We start from the raw sequence: 23,560 nt of genomic DNA, 5'->3' as shown, positions 1-23,560 counted from the left end.
GAAAGGGGAGAGGATGCGTCAACGAGAAGTGTCTGAGTCATCAAACACCTTTAGTTCTCGGTTTTATATATTGTGAGCAAGCGTTTGATTCAGCTAACAGAGAAGCTTTAGCGAAGGTCCTATCCTAGTATGGTATACCCAATAAATATAATACACTGATCAGTGCTATGTACGAGAATAACATTGCAGAGGTTAAAGTAGGAAATGAGCTTAGTAGCTGTTTTAGTAATAAATCCGGAGTTAAGCAGGGTTGCGTTCTATTCCTATTTACATGGATCATTTTGATGGACTTGATTCACTAACCTAGGTGGAAAGAAGATGAACCTAGCGATTTTAGGAAAACTCTAATTACACCTCTCTATAAGAAAGGTGATAAGAGTCAGTGTTGTAATTACAGATACTTCAATAGATATTTATAATTATAAATGGTTCTGTGGAAAGCAAATTACTTAGTATGATGTTACTTTTTAGACCTTAGTTTTATAGATTATGAGCAAGCGTTTGATTCAGCTGATAAAAGAGCTTTATCAAAGGTCCTATCCTTGTATTGTATGCTAGATAAATACATTAAGTTATTAGTGCTATGTACGAGAATAACGTTGCTGTTAGTAGCAAATGAAGTTAGTAGCTGGTTTCGTAATAAATCCGGAGTTAAGCAGGGTTGCGTTCTATCCCCATTTATATGTATCATTTTGATGGACTTTATTTACTAACCTATTATTTGGTAAGATTCCCATATCTTTTCCCAATATCTTGACATTAACCAGTCTTTTCACCCTTAATGAGTACGAACCTAGGTCATCCTTTAACACCCGATTACTGAATTTCCCATTTAAGCCTGTTAGCGTCCTGAAATGTCCTAAATACACTCTTTCTATTTCCGCCCCTTTTTCAAATCCCTAAACTTCCGCACCTTGGCTAAAAATGGGCACTATTTTTTTTCTCAAAAGTTCTCTTATCCAGGTTAATATCCACTGGTCGTAGACGTCTTCTAATTTCCCTAGCACTCCTTTCACCGGACTTCTTGGAACCTCGCCGACTCCTTGGCTCCCCTAATGTCTGAAAACGTCGTATACAACCTATTTTCCCTATGCCGCCTATACTTTCTAATTAATATCTCTACATAAAAATGTGGTCTATTGTACTGTAATTTCCCCTAAACCCTGCCTGGTATTCAATCAATCTATCTTTTTATTGCAACCATTTATCCATCCTAATACACAACACTCTACAAAATAACTTACTGATAGAACTTCCTAGACCTACCCCTCTGTAGTTCTTGTGTAAGTTACTATCTCCTTTCTTGAAAAAAGGGATAATAATTAATATCTGCCAATTTTTTGGCAACATAAATGTATTTAGGATTGCCTATAATATCGATTCATATTCTCCTTACCGAGGAGGAGCGTAGCTATGTTGGCCTCAAGCGGCTTGGTGCTGTAGTGAGTTGTAAGTAGTAGTAGTAGCAGAGAATATCGATGCAAGCACCGGCAGTATCCATCCTCCTGGCCATATCAACAGCTTAGTTGGTATGCCATCTATACCCGGTGCGGAACTCCCTCTCATGCTTCTCAAGGCTTGCCTTATTTCTTCCTGTCGAACTGGCTCCAGTAGTTCTGCGTCTTCCACATCCAACTCCGAGTTTGCTGTCTCTTTTAAGCTATCGATCTGCTTCCTCTTCATCTCTATAGGTATATATCTCTTCGTATTTTTCTTCTAAGTACTCTGTCCAGGTGTCGATGCCAGGGACTGTTTCAGCCAGTGTTTGCAGTTAGTTTCCTAACTAGCTTCCCGAATTCTGTTGCGTCATTGACGGTAAATTTTTCTCAAATTTTTCAGCACTTTCCCTCTTGAAAATGCTTCTTCTTCGTCTTAAGTAGGCTTTTACATTTCCTTCGTTTATTCCTGAAAATCAGCAGCTTTTCTCTAATGTCAGCTGTCCGGGTCACCTTAGTCAACCCAAAGCTTCTAAAACTTCTTTTTCCTTTTCCTTGCAGTCCCTATAAAAAAAATCATCAATCTAGTTCTGCTACTATTATTTCTCCTGGGTGCAACCTTACCCCCTAATCTCATTCTAACACCCAGGAAAAAGATCTACTAAGCCTGATATATCCCTTTACTTTACCACCTTCTCAGTGTTCTAAATGAATACATCCAGCTTACTTTTTTCAATTTTTGTTCACTATCCTCATCAAATCTTTAAGCACTTCCTCTGTCCAATCTGGTTATCCACCGTTACCCCATCCGTGAAATTCCTTATCCAGTTTTTGAGCCACTTTCCCTTTCCAAATTCAATCCTTATTGGCATATGATCTAACCCAGCCAATTCCATCACCTCAAAATCAACACAACCGGGCAAAAATATCCAACTACCCACCCTATAAGATTTATCCAAAAAGTATGTAACATCCCCCACTCCCTTATCCTTCTGTTTCCTCATATTTAAAATAGGCAAATTCTGCTTGCCACAAAAACCTAATAATTCCCCCCCCAATTATTCGGTAAATGTTTTGTTATTCATATTATGTGAGTTACAAATAAAGTAAACATACCACTCGATGCCTATTTTTATGCTCTTTCCAAATATAATAATCAATTTGGTCGAAAATGAATTTTAGAACCACCCCCCCCCCACCCCTATATATACCAATTCAGAGTATATATTTGCACATTAGAGGGGTGAGGGGAAAGTTTAAACTTATTTTTCATTTACATCGGAAATAAAATTTACCCCCACCCCCCTAATTTGCAAATATATACCCTGAATTGGTATATATAGGGGTGGGTGGGGGGTGGGGGTGTAAATTTAATTTCCGACAAAAATAATGATTATATTTGGAAAGAGCATAAAAAAGGCATCGAGTGGTATGTTTCCTTTATTCCTAAGTCAATAATATGAATAACGAAAAATTTACCAATTATTCTTTACCTCACAGTAATCCTTACAAGTCCCCTTAATTGTCAATATATCTGTCAAAAAAACTCTCTTTTTACGTCCAAGCTCGAGATTTACCTCCTCTTCACAAGCCCCTCCCCTGTGTACCCGATATAGATAATTTCGGAGACCCCACTGCCTTTCCTGACGGTCAATAAAAGTTCAAATAGGGATAAAATCCTATTGATAGACAGTGTTTCACAAACAGTGATAGAAATTCACAAAAATACCAGACTATTTGAACTTTTATTTATCATGTACCCGATAAAATATCCCAGTAAAATAAAACAACCGGGCGAAAACTATTATATTGGTTAATTTAATAAAACTCCATTGGCTTTTTAGGGGCCAACTTGCAAGGGAGTCCCAGTTCCCCTTATCCCCCCACCCCTGTCAGCACGCATACAATATATTAATTTTCCTGTTTTCATAAGATACAAGCAATTTTGATACCTTTAGTTACTTCAGCAGTTTGTAGACCTCCAGTGGAATTTAAATATATTTTTTTCACCAGCTCCATGTTTTCTAAAAGGGTGAGGAAGGCTGAAAAAAACGGGAAAGATACTTTATTGCCGCCATCTGCCGCTTTTCGAGCTGCCTAAAATAAACCACAAAAAAAGAAGAAAGCCATTATTTAGAGTCATTTAGTCACCACTAGTTCATCCAAAAACAAGCAGGAAAAATTCACAAAGCCAACGTTTGGCTAGAGTAACATACAAATTATCAGAAACCAATAACTATTTTACCGAAGAGTACTTAAATTAGGCGTTATTGACGAAAACCAAAATTAATTTTGATTTAAAAACGAAAAGAAGTACTTTAAATTTTAGACAAAGCCGTTCAAATTTCTGCTTTCTCAAATTCTAGAGTCGCACCCTTATCCTGCGCAAACATTCTTAAAAAACGTAAAAGAATGATTCATATTACATGCCAAATAGTATAAATCACAAAAACATAACCTAGTCAAGATACATGAGAATATAGGGCAAAAGTAAAAATAGTACGCGCAGTAAAGAAAAAGTCAGACAGGCAAATAATTTAATGGAATAAAGATAGCGCAATAACATATTTAACATATTTGCGCTATCTTTATGGAATAAAGATAGTGCTATAACATGACTCATAACATATTTACAATATTTGAGTATTTTTTGTAAGTTAGGTTATAAGAAACTTAATCTAACAAATCTATCTTAATATTAAGAAATTGCAAAATGACACTATATTTATTTGTGTAAGAGAAGATTCAAATCAAGCTATTTTCCATGTTGTGGTTCTGGCAAAGAGTAATAAAAAAAAGGCACTGGACTTTACAGTCCCTACCGACGGTTGGGGGCTAGCCATCCTGTGCTTTCGCCTACCCTTCTTTTTTATCTTACCCAGATCTCTCTAGATACCCATTTAAATCTGGGTCGACTCTGACTGAGCTTACAGAGCCACGCCACTGACCCCCGTTCCAAACGAAATAACCAGCTACACCAGAACCTGAACATCCAAATAGTAGGCTACCCCCCAACCAAAAAGTAGGCTACCCTCTCTTGTACAGTTCCTGAATTTGAAGATATTTATTTGCGATTTGATGAATTTTATTTTTATTTGATTAAAAACAAAAATTAATTATTTTTTGAACCTATAAATTATTAAAAAAAAAGATTCATCAGGTTGCGTGTCCAATTGAAAAAGAACAATTTAAGCAGCATTATAAGAATCAATTATAGTTATTATCCAACACTTAGTCTATCGGATCTGCAGCAGATTCAAGATAAACAGAAAACACAGTCAGGCCTGTTAAAAGGATTTGACTCGGCAGGGGGGAGAGAGGCATGCCATTTTGGGGGCCAATTTTCAATCGTGAAAATACCCTTTTATGCCATTAAATAACCGAAAAGTATCTGTGCGTAATGAGTTACTGCAGTACAGTGGCTAGAAGGCTCTCCTTCGACTTCAAAAGATGTGAATTCACGCCACTTTGCGGTAACAAACCTCTTGTTATGACGCTGATAAATGAAAGTTCTTAAGCCGAACTGGCCAGCCATGACCCAAAAACAACAGAGAGAAAAAACTCAATGAAATACGAGAAAGGAGACTGCAGTCAGTAGAGAGAAAAGATGAAAAACTAAAACAACGCGGATATTTCGCCTGTATGCAAACTAGGCGTCTTCAGCATAAAAGAAGCAGAGATAAAAAGTAAAAGAAGCAGAGATAAAAAGTAAAAGAAGCAGAGATAAAAAGTAAAAGAAGCAGAGATAAAAAGTAAAATAAACTAAAAACAAAGAATAGCACCACCAATAGCAATAAAAAACAATTGTCGCAACTGGTTCACCTAGGTCATAGAAGCTAATAAGAGTTACTTTGATGAGAACACCAAAGCAACTCTATTGGCTTCTGTGAGCTTTATGTTTTTCATTGAGTTTTTTCTCTTTGTAATTTTTTGTCATGAATCCTGGATAGAATATTAGAACCGTTAGATAGAATATTTTTCTAGGTTTCCATTGTAGAGAATAACCACAATAACCCTCTTTCATCCTTAAATCGAATGTCATTTGCTTATGAGCATTTTTAATCCCACTGCCACAGTTAGCATCCTTAATGATAAACATTAGCTTTGCAAAAGACCACTCAAATGGTTTCGATTTCTTATATATTTCTTTTACTTCTGGAAAATTATAATATAATAATTTATTATCATTAAACAACGCATTAGAAACACAAAGGTTTTCTAAGGGGGGGGGGGAGGGTAGTGCCGTAGCGCAATGGTAATAGGACTCTCCTTCAGTAATGAAAGATTTGAGTTCAGACTACTCTACGGTAACGAAGTTTTTTAGTAAAATTTTCTGTTGTCCTGTAGCGGTAGAGTATGTTTCATCTTAGCTTGGTAATCACGGTTGCCACCTGTAGCACGAAAGTGCTATTTGAGCACTATTGCAGTCAATTTTTTGACTGTAGCACCGAAATCGCTGTGTAGCACGCAAATTTGGGCAATTGTAGCACTTTAGGAGCTGACCGTGGTGGCAACCTTGTTGGTAATACGGGACCCAGAGTTTGAACTCAGCTGTTGCAACGCAACAGCTAGCGCAAGTGCCGTAGTAGTCCAGAAGAGTCCTTTATCCAAAACACACATACATTTGTGCGTAATTTTTCACATTTAGGGGAAAGCACGTCAAACCAACACTGCCTTGCCTAGGGTCATGCAGCCTGTATCCAATTATTCCCGTAAAAATTAAGGTTTTAAGCTTTTGTCATCTTTTCAGCTGAAAAAGTGGCATTTCACTTTGTACTTCGCGACACATAATAACACAATCAACAAGGGCGTATCCAGGATTTTTGTTGGGCAGGGGGTATTTTTAGGAGGGGGGGGCTTACAAAAAAGAACCTTAAAAACACTTCAAAATTTGTTTATATACCTTTTTGTTACGTTTTTACGAGTCGGAAAAATTTTTCGGGGAGGGGGGCTCAAACCCGGTACCCCTCTCCCTCCTCGATACGACCTTGACATTCAATATTAGTTTTAGGTACAAAAAAGGATTCAAATCTTACCGCAACGAGGTTATCTTGAACCGCTTTAGTAAGCAAATGATTCTTGATCGATAAGCAAATGTCATTAAATTCCAAGACTGAGATACTTCCACTTCCTTCGGGGTCATATCTTTTGAAAGCTACAATTGCATATTGCTGATTAAAGTCCTGTAAATAAAAATGTGACTTAAAATAAATTCAATCTGAACCAGAACCAGTGCAATTAGGGGCAAAAGTATATTGCTAACAAAATAAATAAAAAAGAAGTAATACTTGTATAGAGAAGAATAAAACGAAATGTTAACAAATCACTTGGTTCCTCTCAATTTTCCCTACAACATTCTATTTTTTCATCTAGCATTATTATTTTTTTGACGAAACAACAGTTAAACTGTTGTTTCGGAATAGAACTTAGACCACTTGTTATAGAACTTAGAACTGTTATAGAATAGAACTTAGACCACTTGTTTTGAAAGTAATTCAAATTGATACAATCAAGATGTAAGAGGAAAATCATCCCCCGGCCAAATGGACAATGAATAGATCCGCTAGTATCTAGTCGGGCTGTCCAAAATTAAAACAAAATATTTACACTTATCAAATTTTGGAGCATAAATTAATAGCAAGAAAGGGGTGTATGTTATTTAAGTCCCCAAATTCCGTGGCGTTGAAAAGGGGTCTAGGTCCATTTTTCCTAATTTTACAGGAGAGCAAAATGAAAGCAAAAAAAGAAAAAGAAAAAATATTTTTACAAATCAGAATTTAAGAAACTTGAAACTTTAAAGACTGATTCCTAGTTAACTTTTCAAAGCTGAATTGTTCGTTAGTCAGAAGATAAGGAACTTACGTTCTTTTTTACGCCCTTTTGGAACAATGTATAACTCAGTCAGAACAAAAGATACGCTCATTTTGAACAGACCAATCAATAGATCTCTTCAAGGTCTTTCGAAGCATACGCTTAACTCATTTTTGGAAAAAAGTGGACTTCGGCCCTTTTTGCAAAACGCCACGAAATTCAGCTAACTTCCAACTTTGTCTCGAAGATTTCCACTAAGTAAAAGGCTGTGAGAACTTTTCTAGTCCAAATGGAGCTAGGACTTAACCAAAGTTAAATAGTTTTGTGATTTTGCATCACTTAATTGAGATCTGTAATGCTATTATTATAGCTATATAATAACATTCTATAAAGATAAGGTCATATACCACTTAACTTCCACCTATTCTTTAATCAATTTCTAAATTTACAAATATACGCTTCAGATTTTAACATTCCTAAAATATTACCTTTAACTCTTTCCTCTCTTTATAAAAATGAGTTATAAATAAATGTTTTTTTTTTACACCAATAGCACTAGTTTCTGGCAGAGGAGCGACAATGCCGAGTGGCCGCTGACTTTCCGCCACCTGATGAACATCTCAGAACGCAACGCCTGCAGCACGGTTCCGCCACTCTTGGCAAAGTTCCGCTACATATGGCACGCGTCACCTGATGTACATGATTTCCGAGAGAGAGCGACCCCTCGGACAATGCCACTTTTTAATCTTCCAAAATCCGTGGTAGGTAAACTTACATGTAGAAAATGGCTGAATTCTGAATAGTTAATTTTCCTTTTCCTGTCCTTTCCAAAATAAACCTTGATAAATTCGTTGTCTAAGTCAAATGGTATCCGTTGGTGAATATCGGTCTGTTTAAGAACCTCGGCAAAGTTTTCTAGAAAATGGAAAAATGCTCATAAGTATACCTGTTAATCCAAATTAAATTGAAATATAAATATTATCCAATTGGATGACATTTTTAGGGTTCCAGTTCAGTATTTTTCTTTTTTTAACTATCAGGTTTGTAAAACACATACTCAAATGTGTGGAAAGAATAATAATAACTGGAAAGTTACTTTTATCCGAGTTTGGTTTTCAGTTTTGCAGAACATTTTGGAGGCAAGTTTGGCATTATACTGTTGAAAACCATTGATGGTCCTTCATTGATTCAGAATAATTCCTTCTTTGAGGGGATTGGGGATTCCAATAAGCACGGACACAGCCGGAATTCAGAATTCTATTCCAAAGAGATCTACAGTGGAAAATGCAGCCTAACGTTATAGCTCGTATGTAATTAAATATTACATTTTCTTTGTTGCGTTTCGCACGAATTTCTTGGCCTTCTAAATGTTCCAGCTGAAACCCAAGCAACTAAAAATAAGAGAATCCATATATATAAGCAGGAATTTACGAGTGCTTGAAATTTAATTTCTTTTTTATCAGAAATGGAAAGTCGGAGTCGTGGAGTCGGAGGTTTAATAATTTTTTGCTGAATGGAGTCTGAGTCGATACATTGAAAATGTCTGGAGTCGGAGTTGAAGTCGATTATAACTTATAAAAATATAGTTAAATGAAGCTTTTTGAAATAGGGCTGTAGTCGGAATCATGACTCAGAGATTATGTATATTTTTGCTGAACGGAGTCGGAGTCGATATATTGAAAATTTCTGGATTCGGAGTTAAAGTCGATTATAATTTATTGAATCTAGTTAAATTGAGCTTTTTAAAACAGGGCTGTGAGTCGGAATCGTGAGTCAGAGTTTTAGTAAATTTTTGCTGAATTGAGTCGGAGTCGGCACAATGAAAATGTCATGAGTTGGAGTCGGTTATGACTTATAACCGACTCCACAGCCCAGGAAAAAATAATGTGTATTCGTCATGACAATAGAAAACAGAATGCCATTAGAACATCTAAACTGCCCAGTCATTTCAAGATTCGAGAAATACCGTAAACAAGAGTGAATTATCAGTTTCGTTGTAATTTTTCCCAGGCAAATCTCTGTTTTCACAAGCATAGAATTACATATTAACTTTTCCAAGGTAGCACCCACTTTCCATCGCCTGGCATACATCTCAGAACGCCACGTGTACTACACAGCTCCACCACGCGTGGGGTAGTTTCTACCCCGCTTGGCACAATTTCAACCATGTTTGGCACGCGTCACATGGTGTCCATGACTTCTGGATGTGGGTACGACCTCCAACTGTTCTGGGAAATATACTCGCTCTTCGTGAAATAGATATAATAATGTGGAAATAAAGGGCATCACACTGCCTATCAGAGATGTACAATTTACATAACTTTCCCTCTAGCCCTGGTTTCCATGTCTGCTCCGAGTTTTATACCCAGACATGTACCTTTAACTCTATCCTCTTCTTTCGAATGTGATGTGTGTAAGAAATATTTGACTATAAATTCCAGTTTACCTAATCATCAAAAAACTCAAACTGAAAAAGAAGTTTCGAATATGATATGTGCAAGAAACGTCTGGCTTTCAATTCCGATTTATGTCTTAACCGAACAACTGTAGAAAAACTTTCCTAATGTGGGATATGTAACATATGCTTTATTTCAAGTTCCAGTTAATCAGGTAATCAAAGAATTCAGACTGGAGAAAAAATCTTTCGGTGTGATATATCTTAACGCATTCCACATTTTCACTTTAGTTTCCACTTTATTTCTTCATAACAGAATCCTGGCTTTGTGTTTACAAAGTAGGCCTATGAATTTTTTTTTACAATATACGTTGAGGTAAAGAGGCATTTCACCTCAGCGAGGGGGAAGGGCTATGGTTCAGAGTCTATATTACAATAAAATTGTCACATTTACAAATAAAATTATTTCTGTAAATGGAAAATATATATTCCGTATGTAAGCAATTGTAAGAGAAGCTAAAAAATCTGGATGTTTCGCGAAGCACAAATTAGCCGGTGAAATCAGACATGCTGCCCAAATAGATAAAATTTATATACAAAAGATGTCGATGTTTCAAATCTTTTGAATATACAACTATCGTCACTTGAATTCTATTAAGTAGAAATGCTACAAAGACCATGAATACAAAAAATATGCACACAACATTTCATATCTCAAACCAGATCACACAACCAACTGTTATGCTTGCATAGCATGAGCAGATGCCCTGAAGATCAACCAACGTGCTTGGGGTCATAATTTTCACAAGTAACTTATCGTCATAAGCAAAACCGAAAAAAGAGAAAAAATAAACAAATGAAAATTATAAAAGCTCAAGTTTAATACTGTTTCCTCAGATACCCAAAAACCTACCAATGAGGATCATACCTCAAAGCTGAAAACACTGCATTAGGAGGATTCGATACCTTAAGGGCTAGGCACACGTAGCTGATTTCGGAACCAATTTCAGCATCAGTGGACAAACGATACTGGTAAGAAAAATTTATTGCACGAGGTTTTCAAAATAAAGAATCATGGACACAAATAGTCAACTGGAGTTTATTAATAGTTGCTTGATTGATCTCAGCTTAGTCCTCAGTATAGTTCTCAGCTCAGTAGTGGGGTCTTTCACCACTGATACCTCTCGCTGACTATTTATTCGTATCCCTATTTTTTTGTGATGATCATGATGAAAATCCGCGCTGATTTTGTAAATCGGCACCGAAAACTAGAAAATTTTTCAAGCTCAAATCGACGCCAATCTCTTTTAAAATCGGCGCTGATTTAGAAATCAGTTCCCGAAATCAGATACGAGTGCCCGGCCCTTTAAACATCATTTTAGCCTCAACGTCGGCTGACTGTCTCAGCGACGTCTCCCAGTCAAATAGTTATCACTGAAACCTATTAAGAATTTGTAGTTTGACTATGAAACTTGATTGAAAAGATTATGAAATTGTGTCGGCCAAGTTTTCAAGGGGAGTTACACCACAGGGGGCTCGCAGACCTTCCAAGTTGATCAAATTACATTTATTTTGAGGGGATTTTGGGCATTTTCCTAGCAGGTACGTTACAAAATTTATAGAAACTACCCTTTCCTGAATTAAAAAAAGAAATTTCTGCTCCGTTTAGTAGAAAAAAAAAAAAAAAAACAAATATCACATTTCTAATGATACAAGTTTCACTAACACTGAATATCTGTATCTCTGGCACAAAACAACACAAGTTATAAGGTTTTTCTAAGATGTCATGGAAAGTAGGTAGTTTATGCCGTTTATTCGGATCGCTTATCCAAGCTTATCTAGTTTTCTGCCGTTTATTCGGATCGCTTATCCAAGCTTATCTAGTTTTCTGCCGTTTATTCGGATCGCTTATCGAAGCTTATCTAGTTTTCTGCCGTTTATTCGGATCGCTTATCCAAGCTTATCTAATTTTCTGCCGTTTATTCGGATCGCTTATCTAGTTTTCTGCCGTTTATTCGGATCGCTTATCCAAGCTTATCTAATTTTCTGCCGTTTATTCGGATCGCTTATCCAAGCTTGTCTAGTTTTCTGCAGTTTATTCGGATCGCTTATCCAAGCTCATCTAGTTTTCTGCCGTTTATTCGGATCCCTTATCCAAGCTTATCTAGTTTTCTGCCGTTTATTCGGATCGCTTATCCAAGCTTATCTAGTTTTCTGCCGTTTATTCAGATCGCTTATCCATGCTTATCTAGTTTTCTGCCGTTTATTCGGATCCCTTATCGAAGCTTATCTAGTTTTATGCCGTTTATTCGGATCCCTTATCCAAGCTTATCTAGTTTTCTACCGTTTATTCGGATCGCTTATCCAAGCTTATCTAGTTTTCTGCCGTTTATTCGGATCGCTTATCCAAGCTTATCTAATTTTCTGCCGTTTATTCAGATCGCTTATCCATGCTTATCTAGTTTTCTGCCGTTTATTCGGATCCCTTATCGAAGCTCATCTAATTTTCTGCCGTTTATTCGGATCCCTTATCCAAGCTTATCTAGTTTTCTCCCGTTTATTCGGATCGCTTATCCAAGCTTATCTAGTTTTCTGCCGTTTATTCAGATCGCTTATCCATGCTGATCTAGTTTTCTGCCGTTTATTCGGATCCCTTATCGAAGCTTATCTAATTTTCTGACGTTTATTCGGATCGCTTATCTAAGCTTATCTAGTTTTCTGCCGTTTATTCGGATCGCTTATCCAAGCTCATCTAGTTTTCTGCCGTTTATTCGGATCCCTTATCCAAGCTTATCTAGTTTTCTGCCGTTTATTCGGATCCCTTATCCAAGCTTATCTAGTTTTCTTCCGTTTATTCAGATCGCTTATCCATGCTTATCTAGTTTTCTGCCGTTTATTCAGATCCCTTATCGATGCTTATCTAGTTTTCTGCCGTTTATTCGGATCCCTTATCGAAGCTTATCTAGTTTTATGCCGTTTATTCGGATCCCTTATCCAAGCTTATCTAGTTTTCTGCCGTTTATTCGAATCGCTTATCCAAGCTCTACAAATTACGACAAGACCACCCAATCAATTCTAGATAGTTGGGACAAACAAATCAAAAAGGTTTATAATCAATGAGATATGCAGATTCTTTCGATATCGAATTCCCATAGCGTCAAAAAATATTTTTGCGTATCTTTAAACGAACTAAAAAGCAAGTTTTGTTTTTCGGCTATCAAAAGAAACTAAAATATTAACAGAGAAAAAAGGAACCGTGGGACAGTCATAACCACAGTACATAAATTATAGGCAGTATGATCTTCCTCTATCTCAACCATTATACAAACTCGGGCAGAGATGTGATTGATCCGTATAACGTAGAAACATAGGCGACATTCGATCTTTTCATGGGTACACAAGTAAAATTTCTCTTGAATGCGAAAATTAGCTTCAACATTAGACCACTAAATTTTGAAGAAACTAATTTTAAATTAATTTACTCCAATACATATATGAAAATCGGTAATTAGTAGTGAAATGTTATTATTAGATGTTTTTAGGAATTAAAAGTAGGTTTCGAAGTTTCAAGTTGGTTTCAAAGGCATTTTGAGAAAGTTTCTGACAAAATACGTGTTCCAGGGCAATTGGACCGCTGATGGCAGATCAAATGAGAGGAGCTGTTTGTACGCACTAATGCAAGAATAAGTGGGAGGAGCTGTTTGTTCGCACCGAGAATGAAAAGACAGAAATTATCTGCGGTAAACTTACTGCTATATCTTTATACTGTGGTCATAACATATCTTATAATTATTCAAGGACGACTTTCTAAATCATTACCACCCTATACGTTCATTTTTAGCCTTACCACTTCCGGTTTTCTTTTCGGGTGATGGGAAAATCAGTTTTTTTTAGTACATTTGGACACGAGATGTCTAAAAAATATTTTCTCCCAAATATTACAAACTTTCCCTTTTCACGTGAATGTGATCCTTCGGGGGAGGGAGACCAGTCTTTATAAAAAAAAAAAAACTTCTTGATAAAAATTTACAAGTTATATTCCTGCTCTTTGGAGGGGCTACAACTCACCAAAGCCAAAGACTTCTTTGTTATGCCAACCAAAACAGCCAGTGACTTTTTGGTACTTATGTATTATACCAAGCACACTCAAGAAGTGAAGTAAGATTAATAATAATGAAATATGCCAAAACATGATGATAATATAATACTTAAGTTCTTGTATAAGTTCTTATACGATATAGTCCCTACCTAATATTCTTCTAATATGTTTCTCTGACGCTCAATCCTAATGAAATATACCTAAGTATGATAAAAACATAACAATACTTTAGAAACAAATTTGGGCTATATATTTGCCAATTAGGGAGGGGTCGGGGTAGGAGTATAGCGGGTCTGCATGCCTAATGTGTTAGATACACTTATTCTGCATATTATGAAGTAACAAGGGTTTTCTAACTTCACACTGTCCCAAATACTTTACCTCCACTCCCCCTAATGTGCAAATATATAGCCCAAATTATATATGGTACTGTTCTATTAACCGGACTCTTATATATAGTAGGCCTACTAGTTTGGTTAATGCTAATGAAATAAAATAAAAAAGGATGACTATATAATAGTTTAGAAACAAATTTGGGCTATATATTTGCACATTAGGGGCAAAGCATAACACACATTAACTACGTAGCCTAACCTAACCTAGGTACCTTTCCTCCCCAAAACCCCCAAAAAATAACACTTTAAATATCGTGTACGCAATTAAAACCACGCTATACATTGTATTTCTCTACAGCGGTGTCTTGTATCATCCCGTTGAAAAACGGGTTTTTCAACGCGCTCGAGGTATAAAGGAGTCCGGTTAATAGAACAGTACCATATATATTTTCCATCTATTCTGTCACTTCTCTTTATCTTGTCTCACACTAAGCTGAAACAAACCAACTTGAACGGTAGAAGCTATATCATACAAGTACCCTGAAGTTTATATAATATATGATTTGGGTTATATATTTGCACATTAGGGAGGTGTAAGTAAAGTAACATAGCCGTATCCCCCCCACCCCTAATGTGCAAATATATAGCCCAAATGATATAAGTCCAATGCATTCTTTCACCCGTCCTTTGTCTTTGTGGCTACGAAACCGGTTTTCTCAGATCTTAAATTCAGCAAACTTCTCGACTGTGATTGGTATAATATATAGTACTTATATAATACACAAAGTACCGACTTTTTTTAGTTCACATAATTTTCAAATATTTCTAGCATAGGCAAACAATATTTCAACAAACAAACAAAAAAAAATAAACAAATATTTCAATACATAACCTAGCAATAATAATGCAATATTAAAATAACCAATCTGTATTTACATTGCCACATGCATAGCGATTACAAAAATTCCAGAAGTGGCGTGAACAAACCAGTTTTCGAATGAACTAACCACGAATCTCTCTCGTGGACTTCGCCTGTCACCTTAAATGTGTCACAATTTTATGACGTCAAAGAAAGGAATTAACATACAATCCAGGATATTAATGATTCATTATTGAGCTTAAAGACTTCTATAACATCTTGAATAGTGGGATCCAAATTGAACTTGCTCAATTTGTCATTTCCGGACAATCCTGAAAATGCGAGCATTAATTCCTAAAATTGTCAGTTTTAATTTAAAAACAAACTTTGCAAGGATGGAATTCAATTGATGCAATAATTTGGAGACGCCCATTTATGTTTGGAATTAATCAATATTTCTTTCACTCATTCGGGGCTTTTCTCCGGAGGGATCAAATCAGGAAGGGCCATGAACCCTTAAATGCTCACCCTTAAACCCTTAAAGCAAGAATATGCCTATTTGGGAGGGGGATTGGTTCCCAGGGGCGAATCTAGTGCAAAATATTGGGGAGGGGGGGGGGCGAATGTGACAAGGGCGCCAATGATTGACCAAATTGACAAACTTATTTTAAAAAAAGAGGGGAAACGCAATAAAAAGGAATGAAGGCGCCGGAAAAAATCTTGGGGGAGGGCGGGGTCCCCCTGGACCCACCAGTGTTGGTTCCCCTCCAACATTTAACAACTCTAAAACACTGGATTTCACAATGCACCTTGTGTCTTTTGGTTTGATGCCTTTTAGTCTCTTTCCCAATAAAATTATTTTTTAATGGCTGGATTTCCACTACTTCTTCAATAACTCTTATATAACTTGCTAGTTTTGCATTGCTTTGACAAGCCCTAGCCCCCCCCCCCCGTTCCAAGAAGTAGATCAAACACTGTGAACGTGTCTGCTTAATAACTATTACTCCATTCAATTAAAAAATAACTTAATTGAAACAATAAAACAAAACAAAAGTGAAGATCTTTAAGGAGAGGCCTGTACATAGTAACACCTAGAAGAAGATATGGGCCCGTGAAATTTTGATCATAACAGACATTTGCACGTGCCTCTCACCAGCTGTAGGAAAAAAGAAAACTAAATAAAGACTACATACCAAAAGTTACACATCCAGATCCGTCGACATCGAAAAGTTGAAACGCTGTTTGATACAAAGCATCTGGAGCACACAATAGACCTTCAAAGGCTTGAAATTCAACAAAAGATATTAACCTACAACAAAAAGGTAAGTCTTTGAAGTATACTAGGGTATATAGGAGTGCTGTTATTGATTTTAAAAATAAAGATCACCATTTAGTAGTGTCAAGGGTTAATCTAAAGCTGAAATATCGGAAGGGTAACTACCTCCCGGGAGGTTATGATGTTGGTAGACTCCAGGATGAGTATTTGAGAGAAACTTTCCAGGAACATTTGAATACTAAACTTCAGAGTTTAAAATTTAATAATGAGGAAGATGGTTGGAATAATTTTAGAAAAATAATTTGTGAAGTTGCTAAAGGTATATTAGGGAAGAAAGCTAGAGCTGGAGCTAAGAATATTAGTGGAAAAGCTTTATGTTTAATAGAAAGGAGAAAAGAACTTGTACAAGAATTATCTGAGTGATAGATCGTATGAAAACAAAAGAAATGTAAAGAAAGTGGAGAAAGCATTAAAATATGAACTAAGGAGGTGTGAAGTGGAGGCCATGGATAAAGATGCCGAGGTTCTGGAAGATGCAGCTAGACGGCATAATAGTAAAATATTGTACTGACACGTTAACAAATTGAGAGGGAGTAGTCAATCTGGACTTGTCCCAGTTAAAGATAGGAATGGGGTCGCAATTAGCGATAAGGAAAAAAACTAAAAAGAGATGGGCCGAACATTTTGAGAACTTGCTTAACCGAGATAGAGTTGCAGGAAAAAATATAGAGGAAAATGAAAAAGTTTGTTATACCTTGGATGTGAAGGAAGATTTGTTTGGTGAGGAGGAATTAGCAACAGTACTAAAAGGATTAAATAATAATAAGGCTCCATGTGCTGATAGGGTGGTAAATGAGTTTCTTAAATATGGTGAGTCTGAGTTTAGAAATAAGTTATTGAAGATTATGAATATGATTTTTGAAAAAGGAGAAGTCCCTAACGATTTTAGGAAAACCTTAATTAAGCCACTTTATAAGAAAGGTGATAAAAGTGAGTGTGGTAATTATCGAGGCATTAGTCTGTTCTCTGTAGGTAGCAAATTACTTAGTAATATGATACTTTTTAGACTGAGAGTTGCCATACACAAAGAGAAGAGCAGTGTGGTTTTAGAAAAGGTAGAGGTTATTTTGACCAAATTTTCACCCTTAGGCTAATAATTGAGAAGTGCCTGAGTTTTCAAACACCTTTGGTCCTCAGTTTTATAGATTAAGAGCAAGAGTTCGAATCTGTTGATAGAAGAGCTTTAGTAAAGGTTTTATCCTTGTATGGTATACCAGACAAATACATTAAAGTGATTAGTGCTATGTACGAGAATAACACTGCTGAGGTTAAGGTAGGAAATGAGGGTAGCAGCTGGCTTTGTATTGAATCAGGAGTTAAGCAGGGTTGTGTTCTATCCCCCTTTATATAGATTATTTTGATGGACTTTGTCATAAGGAGCACAGGAAAGGCAATGGGAGACCACGGAATCAAATGGGGAGGAAAAAGTCTACTGGAATTGGATTATGCTGATGATTTAAGTATCCTAGATGAAAGTGTGAGCAAAATGAATGAAGTTTTAAAGGTTTTCCGATTTCAGGATGCTAGAATAGGTTTGAAAATTAATTTTAAGAAGACTAAGTTACTAAGGCTTGGAATAAGTGAAGATGAAAAGGTGACGTTGGGTAATGAAAAGATTGATCAGGTAGTACTATTAGTAAAGATGGTGAGACCAGTGAAGATGTTAAAAGTAGAATAGCCAAGGCTCAGGGTGTTTTCTCACAATACAAAAAAGTTTGTAAGAAAAGGAAGATTAGTCTGCAAACCAAGATTAGAATATTAGAAGCTACAGTGATGACAGTAGCCAAATATGACTCTGAAGCATGGACGCTCCGAAAAGCGGATGAAGATTTGCTAGATGTTTTCCAGAGAAATTGCTTAAGGATTGTTCCGGGTACTCGGCTGACTGACCGTATTTCAAACAATAGGCTATTCGAAAAATGTGGTTCAATACCGCTCTCAAGGGCTATAATGAAAGAAAGGTTGAGGTGGTTAGGGCACGTTGTGCGGATGAAGGATGACAGATTACCGAAGATTGTTCTTTTCGGCCAACAATCCAGGGCTAAACGGAAAGCATGTTGTCCCCGTCTGGGGTGGGAGGACGTCATAAAGAAAGATTTAAAGGAAATGGGAACTTCGTGGGCGGGTGTAAAAAGGGAGGCTTTGAATAGATTGGGGTGGAGGAGAAGTGTGCGTAGCTATGTTGGCCTCAGGCGGCTTGGTGCTGCGGTGAGTTGTTAGTAGTATATATATATATATATATATATATATATATATATATATATATATATATATATATATATATATATATATATATATAAGTAGCGGATCCAGGGGACGAGGGGGCGTGCGCCCCCTAACATAGTCTAAAGTAGTGTTATTCTTTAAATTAACGCAAGTTTGCGTTCTCCCAACGCAAGTTTATCGGATCAACCTATTTTGCGCCTCCCCTAAAAAAAATCCTGGATCTGCCCCTGATAACTTACAGGCTAGATTCGGAATTACAGTACTTGTTGACTTCAAGTTCGATATGCAAAATATTACAAAACGAGCAAACACTTACAACTTTCTTTCTTATCTTCTTAATGCATGTCGTAGATTCTACTACTACTACTACTAACAACTCACCGCAGCACCGAGCCGTCTGAGGCCAACACAGCTACGCACGCTCCTCCTCCATCCCAATCTAGTCTCCCTCTTTACACCTTCCCAATTCCGTTAAATCCTTTTTTAATGACATCTTCCCACCCCAACCGCGGACGACCTATGCGGAGGTCAACACAGCTACACACGCTCCTCCTCCACCCCAATCTATTCAAAGCTTCCCTTTTTACACCCACCCACGAAGTTCCCATTTTCTTTAAATCCTTCTTTATGACGTCCTCACACCCCACACGAGGACGACATGCTTTCCGTTTAGCCCTAGACTGTTTGGCCAAAAAGGACAATCTTCGGCAATCTGTCATCCTTCATCCACAGGACGTGCCCTAGCCATCTCAACCTTTCTCTCACTGTAGACCTAGAAAGCGGGATTGAACCACACTTTTTCGTACAGCCTACTGTTTGAAATACGGTCAATCATCCGGGTACCCAGAACAATCCGTAGGCAATTTCTCTGGAAAACACCTAGCAAATCTTCATCCGCTTTTCGGAGCGCCCATACTTCATATTTGAGCCCTGTCATCATTGTACCTTCCAGTATCCTAATCTTGGTTTGCAGACCTATCTTCCTATTGTTCCAAACTCTAGGAGTTTGGAAGTCTCTAGAATCGTCAAATACCGTATACACCATTTCGACAAAATCGGTGACAAAGACCCGTGTTTGGGATTTGACTTAGGGGAAGGTGGGGTTTACCAAAGAAAGGTTTGTCATAGATCCCCAATAACCGTGAGTGTGAATGTTTCTGTAATTTATAATTCAGGAAGAAGAGGAGCATGTTCAAACCACTAAAATGGCCTGAGGAGACTTATGGCCTGAGGGGGCCTTGAGGAGACGTAGTCTGCAGACTTCTGTAATAAATCTAGAAAGAAAAAAACACTTACCCATCTTTACTAGTATCAGCAACCGAACCAATTACACGAACGGCATCTGGATTGTAGTTTAGATGTTGATAAAGTCCAAGAAAGCCTCTAACAAAGTCAGTCGTTGTCATATACTTTTCCCCATTTTTGACAGTTGAAGCATACTATATAATAAAGAAAGGTGCTACTATTAACTAACCAACAGTGATCTATGGATTATAAAAAAGAAAGGATAAAAAAAATCACAAAATCAGCTGCCGGGACGAAAGGACAAAAACTAACAAATTTAGCACAATATTTTAAGAAATTAAATCCTTTTTTCTAAACTGAGTGTCTATTGTAATACAAATTACAAATTAGTTTCTAATATAATTAGTTACTAATTAGTTAGTAATTAATATAATTAGTTACTAATATAAATACAAATTAGTTTCACTTGTCAATGACCTGAAAAACGGGTTAATAAAGTACGTCACAGTTGTTCAATAGCTAAACAAAATACCCTGTTGTTTGCCAGAGAGTGGGAGAGGGGGGGGGTATGCGAATCCAGGGGCAATTTACTATGGAGCGGGGTGGGCATTCCCCGTCAAAACTCAAGTTTGCCCCCCTCCAGCTGAAATTCAGTTTCTGCAAAAAATCTTGTCAAAACTAAGATAAGCCTGCATAATTCAAGTATCCAGAGAAACAGGTCAGTTTTCTTTAGTTCACTGTCATTTTCACTTGATTTGGGAAAATTGGCTCTAACTTTGCCCCCCCCCCCAGGATTTACAATCAAATTTCCAATTCAATGCAAAGACTAAAACGTAGAAAAAATGAATAAGGATGCGTCAATTAATAACTAATGAGATTGCTAGACTCTTATCAACAGAAAAATAATTTGGCTTCAATTTCTTTTTGCAATAAGGGGGTTGTCAGGTGCAAGAATGTATCCAGGATTTTTTTTTTTTGGGGGGGGGGGATGTTTTGCACAGAAAAACTTTAAAAATGCATAGAAAATTTGTGTATAAACGTTTTTGTTACGCTTTTACGAGTCAGTCAAAAATTTTGGAGGGGGAAGGGGATGGCAAATCAGGTAGCCCCCCTCACCTAGATACGGCCTTGGTCAGATGACTGACTCTATTTTTAACCTATTTAAGAGCGTTACGACACTAGAAAGATTGAGAAACGATTATATAAGGTAAAAATCATGGTTGCAACAATACCTGCAAACTAGTAAAGAGCAAACAATAGCCCATAGTAACAGAAAATTTTAAATCGCATGATCTAGGTAAGTGTCTGGTGAAACATAATTCTCAATAAATACTAATTCAGGATTAATAAACATTACTAGATTCAATCGGCTAATAATTTGTAATTGTGAAAACAAAGCACCATCGTTGAAAGCCATGAGCTGGGTTTGTACAACCTCCCCCCCCCCCCATCTTTAAAAAGAAGGAAAATCACTTTTTTGTCTAGGTAGCAGCGGTGTTTCAATTTTTTCGCCATTGCTATCACATTACTGGTGAGAAAATTAAGGGCTCATTTGAAAGCTAACGTCCATATCTACAAGCCTTTTACAAATTTATTTTCGATAGCGTCAGATTAAAGCGCCATATGATGCCAAAAAATGCACTTTTTGGTGCCCAATGTTGGGATGAGAAGGAAACGTAACGTGCACCATCCTTGAAACCCTTCTTGGAGGATTGTGATCCCCTATCATGGTTGCTGCAGCAACCGCAATCGCAATCTGACTCAAGAGCAAACGGCAGCCCATAATAACCGAAATGTTTAAAATGGGCTTTCGAAAACTAGCGAAAAGATTCTCAATTGACACTAATCTGGAAATAAAAACTATTACACGGATTCGAAAGAACTATAAGTTTTAATAATGCAAATTTTGAAAATTTTGAAAAGGGCCATGATATTAATCAATCTCCCCGCCCATCAACAGAAATAACCCTACAGGTATAGGATACACTCTTGAAGAATATTCTGCTTACCTTTTCAAAAACTGCTTTTAACTTCTCTGTGTCTGCTCGCTTTAAATAATTACTAATCTAAAAGAAAAACAAAATATATTCTTAATTTGTCATAAATTCAGTTTACTAAAAACATTCATATTTATATATCAACAATGACAATCATCCCCAAAGAGTCAAACATTTGATTTTTACAAATGCACTGAAAAGAACTTGAAAGCATTTGCTGATAAGGGCTTTACTAGTTGTTTTAGCCTCACAAAAGTTACAGCTCAAAAACCTAGAGACGAAGGGATTTCCCATGCTATGAAGTATTTTGAGCAAGACAATGTTGTTTTTTTTAAATCTCTGATCGGCTGACCCGATAAAATATATTATTTTAAAAGGTGTATAAAGGGTATTAATTCAAACGGTTTCTGAACCAAAGTTTCTATGAAATAAAAAAAAATAACAACAATAAAAAACAAAAGAACGAAAAAATATTTAAAGCGGGTTCACATTAACGAATGGACAAAGGTGAATCACTGAACATGATAATGTATCAAACCCCTGACTGAAAAGGTGAAAATGGATGAATTTTATTGTCCATCTTTAACAGTACAAAGACAGTAAAGAATGTACTAAAGCATAATGAACGAAAACAGCAGATACGGCTAATGAACGAACAACTTAAATTAATACATCACTAGTTATAAAAAAAAAAAAAAAAAAAAAAAAAAAAAAAAAAAAAAAAAACAGCAGAAAGCAAGGGCGAGACTGTGTACATAAAAAAGACATCTTTTACGAACTGCTGACTATTCCTTTGACTTTAGGAACCTTTCCCTCCTGATGAAGATCACAGCTAAAGCATCGTCAAGTCCATAATGTGTGCTGACATCTATCAGTTTCTTCGCCAGAGGGGGAGGCTTAGCGAGCATCATGCAAACTTATAAAAAGCACTTCGGACCGAGTTTGTTGATTTTTGGCCACCCATCTGAACATGATTTGGCCGGACCGCTAAACACAACGGACCGAGTCTGTTGATTTTTGAATTTGATCAACTGTTTTGTTCTAATCAAAAGCAAACATGGATCAGAAAAGTGACAGACTAAAATGAGGGGGGGGGGGAGGGGTAGCGAAAGAGGGGTAAATTCGTTCCTGAATACAGCAGTTATATATTGGCTTGCAAGACAGAATCATCCCATGTAAAGCCACCATTTAATAGGAAGGATGGCAATGAGTAGGTGAAAATTTTGCATAAGCAAAGAAGGAATTGAACCTCCTTCAATAATAAATGAGACAAGTTACAGATATTATTTTGGCAATAGCTCCGTATTTTACACTATTAAAATCTTTTTTTTTCTGAAAAAAAAGTTTATAAACTTATTAATGAATTATACAATTAATTCTTAAGTGATTCTTTTGCAATGACCAAACTCAACTCTCTTCCAAGCCTGAGAAGTAAGTAGCGGTAGTGGTTCGAGGTCTGGGTGGGGGGGAGGAAGATGACCTTCCCCCAGTTTTTCTAACATTTGACATTAAATTCTTTTTATATTATGTTTATACACCCCTGTGGTATTTCTTGCCCCTTTCCCTCGATTATGACGTTTGCAATTGCTACTGGTAAGTAGTTTGGTGAATATATTATAAAAAAATTTCTTATAAGTGGAAGGGATTATAATCCTTTTCTTTTATAGTGATTTGGCTACAAAAATTGAAACTTTAACTTTGGCACATATTCCATTTATAATTGACTGCAAACAAGTAAATTAAAGAGGCAAGGTCTTTGATCACATATGCTTGAGCAAGTGGGTAGCCTTTAAAAACAAAATAATTAATCACCATGGATTA

At 36.7% G+C, this 23,560-nt stretch overlaps 1 protein-coding gene across 2 annotated transcripts in view; it reads right to left on the bottom strand.

Annotated features, from left to right (window-relative positions):
- Positions 1–23,560, bottom strand: part of aralar1 (calcium-binding mitochondrial carrier protein aralar1) — an 81,103-nt gene that overhangs the window by 46,544 nt on the left and 10,999 nt on the right. For both annotated transcript variants that reach the window (XM_089101943.1, XM_089101944.1), the window contains 6 exons: positions 21,752–21,808; positions 19,794–19,936; positions 16,129–16,244; positions 8,023–8,162; positions 6,473–6,619; positions 3,389–3,533 (listed from right to left, as the gene is read on the bottom strand). In XM_089101943.1, the coding sequence (XP_088958069.1) occupies positions 3,389–3,533; positions 6,473–6,619; positions 8,023–8,162; positions 16,129–16,244; positions 19,794–19,936; positions 21,752–21,808 (748 nt within the window). The remainder of the gene's footprint in view (positions 1–3,388; positions 3,534–6,472; positions 6,620–8,022; positions 8,163–16,128; positions 16,245–19,793; positions 19,937–21,751; positions 21,809–23,560) is intronic.

Source organism: Artemia sp. Qi Xiang Cuo, chromosome 15 (genome assembly GCF_049724085.1).
Source record: "Artemia sp. Qi Xiang Cuo chromosome 15, ASM4972408v1, whole genome shotgun sequence".
NCBI lineage: Eukaryota > Metazoa > Arthropoda > Branchiopoda > Anostraca > Artemiidae > Artemia > Artemia sp. Qi Xiang Cuo.
This window is presented reverse-complemented; position numbering and strand designations above follow the sequence as displayed.